The following is a 14,133-nucleotide window of genomic DNA, read 5'->3' on the forward strand; positions in this document are numbered from 1 at the left end:
ATAAGTGCTTCCGTGAATCAGCTGCTCATTTGATCTCTCGTCTTGCTACATCCTCATCAAACTCCTCTATCTTCCTCATGTCGCTGCAGATCAGTGAATTCGACAAAATGGTGGAAAAGCAGCGTGCGACCCACGAGGACCAGAAAGCTTCCTTGGTCCTCCAGTACCAGCAGGAGGTGCAGGCGCTGAGGGAGGAGATGGCCGGCGTTCAGAGCCACGCGCGGGAGCTCCAGATCCAGCTCGAGCAGGCGGAGCTGGAGCGGACCTGTCTGGAGGAGAAGCAGGCGGAGGAGAGGGCCGACCTCGAGAACCTGCAGGAGGAGGAGGTGGGAAACCTCAGGGCCCGGCTGCTTGAAGCCCACGCCCACGTCGCCGACCTGGAGGAGCAGCTGAAGACGCTCGAAGCCCGGCGGGTGGAGGCCGATGAAAAACTTTCAACTGAGGTGGAGGAGCTGAGCAGGCAACACGCCGCTGAGATGGAGAAGCTAAAAGAGGAGCATGCAGAGTTGCTGAGTGTCAGACTGGAAGAGCAGAGAAAGGAACTGCAGGAAGAAATGGCTCAAATGGAGAGGAGATTAATGGATGACTGGGAAAGAGAGAAGGAAACGTTGGAAGGAAGCCATGAGGAGAAACTGAGGGCTGAACTAGAGGAGGCGAAGTTGAGGTTTGAGGAGGAGCGCGATGAAACTGTGAAGAGGCTGACGGAGCAGTGGCAGAAAGAGAGGGCTCAGCTGGACGAGCAGAATAACGAGACTCTGCAGGTGTTGCTGGAGGAGGAGATGTTGAGACTTGTCAGGGAGCAAGAGGAGAAGGAGACGAAGCTGAGGGAGCAGTGGGAGAGGGAGCGAGCTCAGCTTGAGGAGAGTCACGGGAAGGATCTGCAGGACAGGATGGCTGAGGAGAGGCTGCAGCTGCAGGAGCAGTTTGGGCAGAAGGAGAGAAGGCTGAGGGAGGAGTGGGAGAGGGAGAGGCTGCAGCTGGAGGAGGACTACGAAGGCATGATCCAGGAGAGGCTGAGCGAGGAGAAGGAGAAGCTTGAGGGCGAGAGAGAGGAGGAGGAGAGGAGGCTGGAGAAACTGGTGGCCGAGGAGAAGGCTCGTCTAGAGGAGAGTCACCGAGAGGCCGTGAAGGAGCTGAGCGGCAAACACGCTGAGGAGAGGGATGCTCTCAGTGCCACGTTGGACCAGCTACGAGACGACATCGCTCGGGAGAGGTGAGAGTTACTTTACTGTGTTCGTCAGAATCATTTTATTTGTCCTTAAGACGAAACATGGCAGCGACTTTTTCACCCAATTTTGAGATTTTTTTGCTATTTTGCTTCATTAACATGTCTTCTGTCAAACTAGTTTGTAAAAAGCGCCTCTAATTTACTCTTAAATTCACTAAAAGTCAACTTTCTAAGCCGGCTCGTAGCTTTGTGAGGCTCGTCTCTACCCCGACGTATGAGGTACCGTTGTGAAGCTCTTTTTCTGCATCAGAAGTCTGTTGACTCCACATATGGTCATATCCTTTGTATTGGCACCCAAGTGTGAAAGTAATGTGAGTTTAGCTTTGAATTGGTCTTTCTCTTATTGGTTGGTGTCGATTTCTGACAACGTAATTGGTTCAAAAGTGTCACGTGACCAGATATTTTGCCGGTCTGTGTATATCTGAGGGACACTTTTAAAATGCTTCGCTAAGAAGAAAATTACTGCCTAAATTAGTAAGAAAAATCAAAGAACAGAAACTATTGACAGTATTTTGTTATTTATGGAGTGATAAAAAACAGATATTCAATATTCTTTCTGTAAATCCCTGGAAATCTAATAAGTTAACAAAATGAAACAAGAATTTTGAACTTCGCTTTAGCCATTATTCAGATTTCTGTTCTGGAAATGTATGCAAATTTGCACAAATCTAAGTAGATAACCCCTCATTAGCGTATTTAAATATAAAGTCACAGAAAACTTGTAGTACAAAAAAATATTGTATTTATGTAAGTAATCAACTGGAGAGGTTTTGTAGTGATTTCTATTCGTTAAAGATTTTATCCTATTCACCTGTAGTGTCTCGCCTTAAATGTTTATTATTTACAGGATACATTTTGTAGAATTATGAGCTAATGTCTATCATTGGTCCTCTTAAGTTTCCCAATATGTTTAACTACTTTAAAACACATTTTCAATGATTAATATTTATTATTCTCCAAAATCCTGAACTGTTGCTGTAACAATCATTGAATAACCGTGTGCAGGAGGGAAATCGAGATCAGCTTCAACCAGAGAATCAAAGAAGTGGAAGATCGGTTCTCAGGTGATCAGGAATCTGTTGCAAAGCGTTTTCAAGCTGACGTTCTGAAACTAGAGCAGCACTATCAAAATGAGCTGAAGGACCTTTGTGACAGCCACGCCATGCAGAAGCTCCAATGGGAAGCAGAGATCCAGAAAGCTATTGAGAGCGCTGAGGAACAAAGAAAGATAATAGAGGATGCCATGGATCAGGAAAGAAGGAGACTGAATCAAGAGTGGGTGAAAGAACGACAGGAACTAGAAAGTGTTCACAACAAAGAAGTGGAAGCACTTATGATGGAGAACAAGCAGCTGCAGAAGGAGCTTGATGACATGGTCAGTAAGGCTCAGACGAAAGAAATCGAGCTGAGTAGGCAGCTGAACGAGCTCCATAACAGGCTCCAGGAGAGTCTGAAAGCCAGAAACGAACTTCTCTCTCAGTCCGAGAACAAAGCCCTCGAGACGGAGCTCCTGTTGAATCAAACCGTGGAGGATTTTAAACAGGAGCGAGAAGAACTCGTGAGCAACTATTCAGCGCTCGAGGCGAAATTCACGGAGATGCTTTCCGTTTCTGAGAGGCAGATCGCGGAGAGGATCGCGCTGTTAACCGAGCGTGACGATTTGAAGGTGAAGATAGAGGAGTTGGAGGTGCTTCTTAAACAGTCTGCGGTGGACTTTGAGCTCGAGAGGAAGGAGCTGCAGGAAAACATGTCCGTTCTAGAGGAGAAGCTAAAAGCGAGTGACGGAGCAGAGGTTCGGGAGGAAACGGATGCACTTAAAATCAGAATTAAAGAGCTGGAGATGGAAGTAAAACTGCTTTTGGCCTCTGCAGAAAATGCTGAGGAAAAAGAAATAAATGAATCCAATGAAATTAATTCATTTCTGGAGAAGATGTCTGCAGAGGAACCATCTCAGACTCTAGTTGAACAAGATGTAGAGACTCTTGATCAGGACAATGAGGACGATAACCAAAAACAAGATGATAGAAGAGTTTTGCAAGCAGAAATGACTGAGACAAGTATTTTACAGCCTGAAAATGCCGCTGTCTTTGGTGAGCAATGTGACGATCAGGTTGTTGATGTTCCTGATTCCCAGCACACAAGCCCCAGGCGAGCTGAACTTTGTTGTGAAAGCCATGAATCGACACCTTGTGACCAACACAGACCTCAATCCCCAGAAAATAACTTGAATGCTGAAAACAAAAAAAACGAGGCCGTTTCCCCAGAGATGCTGCGTGAGCCCGTCTCATCACCTGAGGCTTTGGGAGAGAATAAAGTAGTTTCTGAGTCGCCTGACGAGGAACTCGAACCTCAAGATGTTCCAGCTGTGGACCGTGGAAGCTCTTCCCACGAAGACGAGCCAAGTCACGAGAATGTGGTCCCTGCTCCCTCAACGCCGGAGGGAGCAGGTGACCCAGATGAACCGTCTCCTGTGGACGTTGAGGTTAAACGTTTACCAAATGACTCTCATGACAGCGGACAGGAAGCTGATATCAATGTGGATTCAGATTGTGAACGTTTAACCACAGGAGGGACGGATGAAAAGTACGATTGTGTGGAAACGGCGGGCGAAGATTGTGACCGTGAACAACAGGGGAGCTCTCTCCGGAAGCTCCATTCTTTATATAACACCGCCACAAATGAGAACGTCCTCCTGCATGAGAAAATCTCCTTGCTTCAGCAGAAGACCGAGATACTGGAGAACCTGTTGGCCCACAACAATGAGAAGATCAAAAGCGGCCACCAGGTTTTAGAGGAGAACTACGGGCTCAAGGTGAAGATGCTGCTGCTGATGGATCACGTGAAGGAGCTGGAGACGAAGGCCTTGGAAGCGACCGAGCTTCAGATCAGATACGAAGACTGCGTGTGTGAAAACGCCAAACTGAAGGACCAAAACGCGGAGCTTGAGAAGAGGGTTTGGAGCCTGGAAAGTAGGGTGAACGTTTTCCACGACTTCCACGATCAGCAGGTTTCTCTCGTGGATGAGATCAGCAGGATGAGGGAGGAGAACACAAAGCTGTCTGAGCTCTTCATTGAGTTGGAAAATCAGGAAGGGATTCTCTCAGGTTTGCACCCCGATGACAAAGAGCAACCAGAGAGCCCTAACGAGGAGGAGGAGGATGAGGATGAGGAGGAGGAGGGGGAGGAGGCTTTACTGGATCTGTATCTGGAGGAGAACGCTCAGTCGGTGTCCAAGTTCGAGAAGCAGAACACCGAACTTCGGAGAGCCATCGCAGAGCTGCAAGACAAGTCACAGACTTTAAACGAAACGACACAAGCTCATAGGTAACACAGAGAAGCCTAGGATCCCGACCCTCTGTGTCTCCAGTGGTCCCGTTAATCCCACCCCCTTGTGATTTGATGTTACACACAAAACGTAGCGCTGTTGTTCTACCTGTGGTTTAAGCTCCTAAACCCTTTGTGCGATGCAACAGATCCTGGGCCGTTGTGTTTTAGTTGCTTTGATCCTCGTAGATCACCAGTGGAAAAAACAAAAAGAAATGTGTGTGTAAAGTTGCTTTCAGTGAACAGTTGGTGTTTCTGTAATCTAAAAATGCATACTGTGGATTAGGTTAAAAATATTTAGCACCAATCTGACGTTTCCTAATGCAGTTTGGTTGTTTTCCTGCAGGTCTGAAGCCAGTCGTCTTGCAGAAGAAAACGTCTTCCTCAGGCAACGAATCGCTGCACTGAAGGAAGAGGACTTGAAAGAGGCCCAGGAAGGGTTAACGTAAGCGGCACACAACTTAATTAACAGTTCAAGCATCCTCGTTCAGTTCCTGAAATGTATTTTTTTTTTTTTTATTCTTGACACCTACAGAAAAACACTGGAGCAGTTGAAAAAGGAGAAGTTTGCAGCTCAAAAAGCGGCAGAAAATTTTAAGAAACAGGTAATGAAGAAACTAAATAAGAGCTCAACAGTAGCGTGAGTAGAAGCAGCTGCTCAGATTTACCCTCTCCGTCCACCTGCAGATTTCAGAGCTGCGTTTGCAAAGCCAGCAGCTTGAGGACGAGAACGAGACGCTGTCGGAGAAAAATTCCCAAAACGTTGCCGACATGGAGACTCTGCAGCAGCAGCTGGAGGAGCTGATCAAGGAGAACGAGGAGAGGGTGGCGTTCCCTGCCCAGGAGAAGCGGAAGGTGAGCGGCGATGGGTGGCGGGTCGACGGTTGTCGTGGTGCTGTGGTAGCTGGTAGTTAATCGGTGGCTGTTTTGTGTTAGCTGGCGGCGTGTGTGTCCGCTCTGAAGGCAAAGTTGACCAAGGCTCTGGGGAACGCTGCACAGCTGGAGGAGAGGAATTTCCAGCTGTCACAGCAGCTCAGAGAGAAGGTGAGCATCAGATTATGAATAAAGAGACACAAAAGTTTGGTTGGGTCCACCTGCTTTTGCCTGTTTTCTTTAAACCATCTTCTAGCTTTGAGAGGGCTGTGATCTGTGGAGATGTTTGTGTATAGATTCTCGGCCGGTATTTACTTGTACTTTGTTGTCAATGTGTCATTTTTGTCACATAAGTGGAAATATCAGCAGCTCGCGTCGGCCATAAGCTGAAAGAATCAGTATCAGTCGATCTCTAATAGGCTCATTACAGCTGTGGTTGTCTTTGTTTCAGGCGGGTAAAGTGGACGCTTTGGAGAGTCGGCTCAACCATCTCGTCGAGGAGAGGAAGGCTGTGGATAAAGAGACTGTCGGTCTGAGGAGCCAGCTAAACAAAGCTGAAGAGAGAGTAAGTAGAGTCTGAACAATTACAATTGTGAAAATAAATTTAACACTTTTCCCACTATTCATCCATGAGCAGCTTGATTGGATAATAGCACAATAACACGAACAGCTCTGAACACAAAAACGTTCACATACACACAGAAGTTTCATACCCCACATTTTCCATTCTTAAGTAAATCCTCTGCACAATATGGATGCAATATTCAGACCAATATAATAAAATCATAATCCATGGAAAGTGTCGTCCTTATCACGTAGCATAGATGTCAAATAATCAAGAGATGCATATTGTATTACAACATTGTGCCATTAAGTTTTAGGAGGGGGTTTCCCTTCATATTTATCAGTGGTGAGGCCATTTGACATCCCCAGCAGCAGCAGCAGCAGCATGCATAGTGGCTAAGCCAATAAAATCTTAGATAAAATCCTCTTAATTTCCTGACCCGCCATCTGCCATCTTTTAAGATTGTTGACGAGTTTAATTTTCTCCTTCAGGTCAAAACCGTGGATGATTCTCTTCAGGGCGTGAGCCGTCAAAATGCTCGTCTGAAGTCAGACCTCCGTGTCGTGCAGCAGGAGAGGGATTCCCTCAAACATGAAGTTACAGTGCTACACAAACAGCTGCAGAATGCCAATGATAAAGTAAGTAGATATATATTAAAAAAAAAACTAGGGGTGAGCATTGGCAAGGACTTAACGATACGATACGTATCACGATACTTGAGTCACGATACTATGCATTATTGCGATATTATGATATTGCGATATATATAAATGCAGCTTAAAATACAAGTTGTATAGAAGTTGAATCAGAATATCCATTTTCAATATATTGCACAAAAACTGGATCAAGTTTCTTCAGTTTATTTCATTTATATAGCGCATTAAAAGCAACAAGCATTTGCACCAAAGTGCCTTCAGCATCATGTAATGCAAAACACATAAATGTCAAAACACAGTTTATAAACTGCATACTCTTTGTCCAGCTCATTAGTTCCTTCTTCCATTTGAAAACCTCCAGAAAGTGTCTCCAAACGTCATCATCCTCGCTTCTGTTACTTGCCTTTCCACCGCTCCTGCTCAGCCCAAAACATGACTTTTTCTTTTAATATCTGTTACATTTATTCCATTTATTTGGAAACAGTAACGTTGACAATCAACAAAGAAAAACTCAGAGATGGTGGGAGGCAGTTTAAGAAAAGAGATTTATTTACAATACTTAAATGAAAAGGTACACAAACAGATGTAGGTTTCAAACAATGTGGGGCTTGTGCCAAATAAAATAGACAAATTACAATCAAAAGGAGCCTAGCTCAACTATCTCTGTGTGAAAAGAAAAGAAAACAAAGGGCCTGACTGTTCTAGCTACAAAAACATCCAAAAATAATAAAAATACAGTTGTGGCAGCAACCCATGACCTAGTGTGATAACATAGTCTGTAGTCTATGTGTGCAGATGTAGAGGGTACCCCAGTCTTAACTTGGTCCCTAGTCCCCACCACAGAGCAACACAACAGAAGCTTTTCATATGTCCCTCCTTCTCTGATTGGCTGGAGTATGAGCCAATCCACAGGCTGGCAGCCAACCTTCCACCTCTCACCTGCAGGACTACAGCAGAGAGAGACATACACAAATCTATAACAATATCGAGTATTGCGATGTGTTGTCTTATCGATATTTTTTCCCCCATACGTAATAAAAACAAATATAAAACCATATCGGTAAAAGGAAATAAAAAAACTTGACCCTTTTTTTTTGTTAATCTCAGAACCATGTCCTGGAGATGTCCATGCGCTCCGGCAGTCTGCAGAACCACAGCAAGAAGCTGCACAGAGAGGAGACGTCTCGTCTGGAGACCTGCAAGGACCTGCAGCTGCTGAGGCAAGTCAACGAGAGCCTCCAGGCAGAAGTTCACAGCATCAAAGAAGACCTGGTCCAGTCCAGAGAGAAGGTGGGATGAGGCTTACTATGAACCGAGTAAATTCATGCTCCCATTTCCCCTCCTTGTGACTGTTCTGAAAGCCCTTTTATTTTGTGTGTGTTTCAGGCCCGTCAGCTGGACGCGACCGTCTCGTCTCTGAAGCAGAACAAACAACACAGTCAGTCGTCGCTGGTTAAAGCCCTGGAGCAGGAGAACGCCGCTCTGAGGCAGGAGCTTGAAGCACAAAGGGAGCTGAATAAGGTACAAACCGCCTTTCATCTAAACGAGGAGTCTTCTTTTCTTGTTAGTCCTTAATTCTTATTGCGTGCATTCTTTGGTTTCAGGGCTGCGAAGCTGCACAGAGACACTCGGAGCTGGAGAGTCTTCAGCAGGAAAACGAGGCGCTCAAAGCCCAAATGGCTCGACTGTCCACACAGCTCTTAGAGGTACGTCATTGAGTCCTGTTTCTAAAGAGCTTGTAGCTTAAATTATAATAATAATAATAATCAGATTTACTCTGGACACTTTTTCTTGCCCACTTCCATTTTTTTTTAATTTTTAAACATGTTTTTTATTGATTTTCAATTGAACGTACATAACATATCAACACATAAGAGGAAAAATAAAAATAATCTATTGTTGCTTAAGGAAGTTCTCTTCAAATTCTTGTGCTTTACCCCTAATTACATAGGATATTTCAGACTCTCTCTATGATAGAGCCTTCTCCACTTACTTCATTTATTTATTTATCTATTTTTTTTTCTACTTTCAGTCCTTTCAGGCTCAGTTAGTCGGACTTCTTCCTCCATCTCCTCACAGGATGCCCAGAGGACAACATCGCGGTGAAGATCCAGACAACGTGCAGGTACAACATTTTCCAAATATTTTGTATATAAAAAATACAGAAGCTAAATATTGGATAGAAGTAAAAAAATGAATATTTAGTACTACATTCTCCTCCTGTCATTTTCTGTCACTACCACATTTTATTTATTTATTTTTTTTGTCACATCATGGTTTATTGTTGTGTTAATGATAATAAAATTATCATTACACATTTCATGGCATCTGAGTGAGATATAATGGGAGTTGAATGTAAACACACTCATTGTATTTCAAACACTTGGAGAAATCGCTCAATTCAGGTGGTGGATAATAGGTTTTATATATTTATTATTTTTCAAATACTTTCTGGTTGTTAATTTCTGGTAAAAAAAAAAAAAAAAACAAACAATCAAAAAAAATCTGCAAATGAACTTTTATGAGTCAACATCCAATACATTGCTGGACATTACATGACATCGGGGTTTTAAATTAGTTTTCTGTACCAACATTTCCTCTGATGCTCCAAAAAAACAAACAAAGCAGCATCCCCGTTCTTACCAGAAGGGGGAGACAAACCGTCCACACTAGAGCTTTAAAAACTATAATAACCTGATGATTAACTTTCCAAACACCTGAGCTGAGTGTCATTTAGTCACGTTGGTCCATGGTGTATTTATTTTTCATTTTTCATCCCCTTTCATATTTGAGCACCGGGTTTCGCTGTGTTCCTCGTCTCGCCGCTTGCCACAGATCCATCTCCACACCCTCATATCCTCCTGTTTGCGTGTGTGTAGTGTTTACATTTTGGATTTGGTATTTCAGTCCGTGGTGCCTGTGTGTCTCTTAGTCGTGCTTCGTCGTCTTTATTTGATTTCCATCTCGGAGGCTGACGTAGTTTCAGTGGTGTGATACGCTTGGGTGTGGTCCTGGTGGCTGTTTTAATTTTTCCTCCATTTGTCACCTTTTGTTGACTCATGTTGCACAAGCTTCCTTATCACCCCGACAGGTAGATGTAGATTGTCCAAGTTTTATTGTTTTGATGTGTAGCATGACACTATCCATCTATTACTAAGAACTTATGAGTAAATGCGCAGGTGTTGCATAAATTGTTTGTGCTACCTGTGGTTTCGGTTACTGACTAAAGCAGCTCTGTGAGAAATAAGAAGCTCTGAAGAAGTATTGCATTAAAGGGATACGCCACCCCTATGTGAAATTAAGCCACTTACCGGATTCTCCAGCGATGGATAAGTAAGAAAAGGCGTTTTTATTATCAGTCCAGGCCTTGTGCTAATCCAGCAGCTGTTAGCTTTAGCTTAGCATAGGCGCTGTAATGTAGAGTTTCCAATTAGCCAGTCATTTCCAAAAGTGATAAATAAACTCAAGAGTTTTCCTAATTACGTCTTGTGACATGTACATTCACATCACTTTGTGTTAATTGCAAATGTTGATGCCATTAACACAAAGGGATTGTCTGGGGCAGTTACAGACCTGCGACTAATTTCCGGCAAATACCAGTCATGCCGCTGTGTTGATGGAAGTTGGGAGGTTTTCAGGTGCTTCTCGTGCTTTTTTTGTTATTTATTCTTATGGTTATTTATCACTTTTTGCGAACGACTGGCAAATTGGAAACTCTACATCACAGCGCCTATGCTAAGCTAAAGCTAACAGCTGCACTGCTGAATTAGGACGATGCCTGGACCGATTAAAAAACACTTTTTCTCACTTATCCAACTCTGGGGAATATGGTGAGAGACTAAACTTCACATAGAAGTGGTGTAAACCTTTAAGTAAAATTAAATTTTAAGAAAAATGTTAATTTTATGTAAAATAAACATGAAATTGTGATTATATTCCTAATGGTCGGGACATCATTTTGTCGACTCCTGACTCGTTTAGACAACTCTTGATTTTGTCACATATGTTAATTATTATGGACACTCTTCAAAGTGCGTGTGCATGTTTGTATGGGATAAGTTCACAATTTCATGATTCACATATGCTGCTTGTCTTTATTAATTTGGTTAAACCCACATCTGCAGTTGTTATTTGCCAGCCTGTATACAGTAGGTGTTTAGACTAGAGGTGAGGGGTAGAGCCCTGGTGAAGTGTACCTGCCTTTTCTCTCCAGGGGCCGATGCCGGAGCAGCGGGCGGCTCACGCAGACAGCTACCGGCGGATCGGTGGATTGTAACACCGGCGTCTTTTTCCTGCTCCTCGCTCTATTCTCTCCTCGTATTCTGCTCTTCCTCTTCTGCGTTTTGGGGGAAAAATCCGAGGCGTTCTGCTTCCTTATAGGAGACTGTGAGCTAACGTGGAGCCTGGAGGTGTATTTGTATTTTCCACTGCTGCTAGGTGGCAGGAAGACACAGACAAGGCTAACGATGTTTCTCCCAATGGGATTTTAATTACTAATAATAATGACACTGGAAATTCAAACCGGGACCAAATCCTTTTTGTAGTTTCAAATACGTGTCCTGATTACAGGGAATCTTTTTAATGTAGCGTGTGTTTTCTGGGAGTTACTGTTATGCACTTGTACCTCTTTTTTTTTTCTCTTTTTAATAATTGTGACAGGGTATGTATTTCCTCAGAGGTTAAATCTTATTTGCCTTTCGAGGAGCTGAGGCCTTTTCCTAACAATCAAACCATTCCCACCTGTTAAAGTCGGGTGATGTCCGAGTCCAGTCAGGGTCTCTAGATGTTTCTGAACGAAGGTACCGAGTTTCCACGGTGTGTATTTCCATGTTTAACACTAGTTAAATGGTTCTATAAGCTACCTACTCCATGTCGAATGTTTGTATTTGTGTTCTGGGCCTGTTATTGTTGCTGCTGCACAACCAAAGTAAATCACATCTTTCTGGTTTAAGTATTTCTTAAACAAGAACCGTTCAAACACGTCACATTAATACGACAGTTGTCAACTCTGAATGTTTATCTTTTTATTTATTATTAGGATGTGAACTCAATGTTTGTCCCAGGTTAGTGTGTCATTAGTACAATGTGTCGTTTTATCTGTGTTTTTGTTTCATTTAGGATATAAAATCAGAGCATTTTTGATTTATTAATTTATTTATTTTATCATGTTAGTGTTTGTTTTATTTATGCATTAAATTATTATTTATTTTTTTTGTAGATGTATCTGGAACAAATCGCATTATTTTATACTTATTTATATTTTATTTATTTGTTTAGTGAGTTGTCCTCTTCTTAGGAATGTACCAGTAAATCATTCATTGCAGAAATTGAATTAGATTTAAAAAATAAAGGAAGTAGCTGACACTGAACGTCGTCCGTCTGTTGTTTCTGCTTTTACGCCGCCTCAGAGGCCAGAGAGTCGAGACTTTCTCATCATTTTTTGTCGCGCGTGTAGCAGCCTCGTGACACTGTCGACTGTCTCCTCAGCAGGATGAAAGGGAGCGGAAGATGAGGAAGATGGAGGAGCGCATGAGGGAAATCGAACTGTCGCTGCACAACGTCAAGCTGCTGCTCAAAGAGAAGGTCGCTCAGCTGAAAGACCAGGTCAGTCCATATGAAATGCACGCTCACCGGTCACTTTATTAGGTGCACCTTGCTAGTAAAAGGTTGTGGCATGCGTTCAACAAGGTGTTGGAAACATTCCTCAGAGATTTTGGTCCATATTGACATGATGGCATCACGCAGTATCGCAGAAACTAGTGACTGTGGAGGCCATTGGAGTACAGTGAACTCATCGTCATGTTCCAGATGTTGTCTTGATCACCTCTACATGCCTAAATGTATTGAACTGCAACCATGCGATTGGCTGATTAGCTATTTGTGTTAACAAACACTTTAACAGGTGTACCTAATAAAGTGGCCAGTGAGTGTATTTTCTTGCTATCTTGTTTAGGTCACCAGATTATGGTTAAAACTGATCTTGTGCTTAAGTTAAAGCAGCTTTTTTCCTTACTGTACATAGTCGTGTGGGTATGTTAATCTGAGGAGTCTGATGTAACCCTAGGATCAGCATATTTTCTCCTTTGGCCTCTCCAAAAAGATTACTTCACCGAGTACTTAAAGTCCCTTTTCTTGCTCTTGCTTTTCTAGCTGAACAAGAACGGCAAAGCCGACGTGCTGATCAAAGACCTGTACACGGAAAACTCCCAGCTGATCAAGGCCCTGGAGATCACGGAGCAGCGGCAGATAATCGCAGAGAAGAAGAACAATCTGCTGGAGGAGAAGATCTCCAGCCTCAACAAGATTGTGCGCGAGCTGAGTCCGTCGCCCGTCCCGTCGCTGATGTATCTCAAGTGAAAGTGTCAAACTGTTAAACTGCACTCTATTTATTGTGCAACGGGTCCAGCCAAATGCACAAGTAGCAGGGTTTGTCTCGTAACTGTGCTGAATATGCAGTATTTCTTTTTTATTATTTTTATTCTAAGTTAATATTTGGAGCCTCACTGTAAATGAGATGTGCTATTTTACAGTAATTTATATTTTTATATGTGTTATAACTGTCACTACAACAATACTAAAAGTCTCTGTCCAAAGAGAAACGCAATACGCACGTGTACTTTCGATGTAAGTGTACTTTTATCTGTCCACCTCCAGCCTTTATGTACAGAAACCCGTCCGTCAGTAGGGAAATCATGCAAACAGAAAGTCAAATAATCCTATGACCTTTGAAAGTCTTTTATCTCACGCTACCTGAGGCCTCGCAGACCTTTGACGTCTGTCCAGTTGCAATACTTTTAAATATATTTAAATAAAATGTTTTTTTGTTTTATTCTTTTTTATGATCTGCTGCACCATGTAAAGATGCATTTGTGCCATTATGAACTATTGATTGTCGCAGAGTAAGCACTAAAGACTAAACCATGGTAATGTCTGTGTTACATGTATGAATAAAATGCATGTGTGGACTGTGTTGGATGTACTGAGAGTCCATTATATAGAGATAACTATCCTCAAGCAATGCAGAAAGGTGGTATGTTTTACTTGATTGCACTCTACACCTCATTTTCTATCAGAGTTGCACTCCCTTCTTTTAATATAGTCTGGAACTGAATGCTCCTTTAGCACTGTGATAATGTTTAGTTTATGCTAAAACTGTGTAAGAAAGGTGGCAATTCAACTGGGTGAGCATTTTGGAGGGCGTAGTTTGTGGTGCTGATACGACTGAATATTTTTCTGTTGTTCACGTTTCCAAGTGTTGCTATGTGATGAAGCTACTGGACACGGAATTTCCCACGGGATCAATAAAGTACCTGTCTATATATCTAGATGCTTTATAGATCCCGTGGGAAAGTCCGTATCCAGTAGTGTCAGTACACAGAGACGGAAGGAAACGCAGTCAGCACACCTTGACTACCAAGTGTAAAAAAGGTAAGAATGAAGTGTTTATAGACATGGATATGAACACATGAATATAAATGTAAGACATA

The 14,133-nt window shown here is 42.9% G+C and overlaps 1 protein-coding gene across 7 annotated transcripts in view; it reads left to right on the forward strand.

Annotated features, from left to right (window-relative positions):
• Positions 1–13,616, forward strand: part of nin (ninein (GSK3B interacting protein)) — a 31,930-nt gene extending 18,314 nt beyond the window's left edge. For 3 of the 7 annotated variants that reach the window (XM_047610210.1, XM_047610206.1, XM_047610208.1), the window contains 14 exons: positions 90–1,213; positions 2,234–4,552; positions 4,899–4,997; positions 5,088–5,157; positions 5,240–5,407; positions 5,489–5,596; positions 5,877–5,990; positions 6,482–6,628; positions 7,754–7,936; positions 8,033–8,167; positions 8,251–8,352; positions 8,679–8,771; positions 12,134–12,250; positions 12,797–13,616. In XM_047610210.1, coding sequence (XP_047466166.1) covers positions 90–1,213; positions 2,234–4,552; positions 4,899–4,997; positions 5,088–5,157; positions 5,240–5,407; positions 5,489–5,596; positions 5,877–5,990; positions 6,482–6,628; positions 7,754–7,936; positions 8,033–8,167; positions 8,251–8,352; positions 8,679–8,771; positions 12,134–12,250; positions 12,797–13,003 — 4,986 coding nt within the window. In that variant the 3' untranslated portion in view covers positions 13,004–13,616. Of the gene's footprint in view, positions 1–89; positions 1,214–2,233; positions 4,553–4,898; positions 4,998–5,087; positions 5,158–5,239; positions 5,408–5,488; positions 5,597–5,876; positions 5,991–6,481; positions 6,629–7,753; positions 7,937–8,032; positions 8,168–8,250; positions 8,353–8,678; positions 8,772–10,859; positions 12,016–12,133; positions 12,251–12,796 lie in introns of those variants that run through there. The other 4 variants (XM_047610207.1, XM_047610211.1, XM_047610213.1 and 1 more) reach the window with 4 other exon arrangements.
• Positions 13,617–14,133: the final 517 nt, after the last annotated feature.

This window comes from Mugil cephalus, chromosome 17 (genome assembly GCF_022458985.1).
Source record: "Mugil cephalus isolate CIBA_MC_2020 chromosome 17, CIBA_Mcephalus_1.1, whole genome shotgun sequence".
NCBI lineage: Eukaryota > Metazoa > Chordata > Actinopteri > Mugiliformes > Mugilidae > Mugil > Mugil cephalus.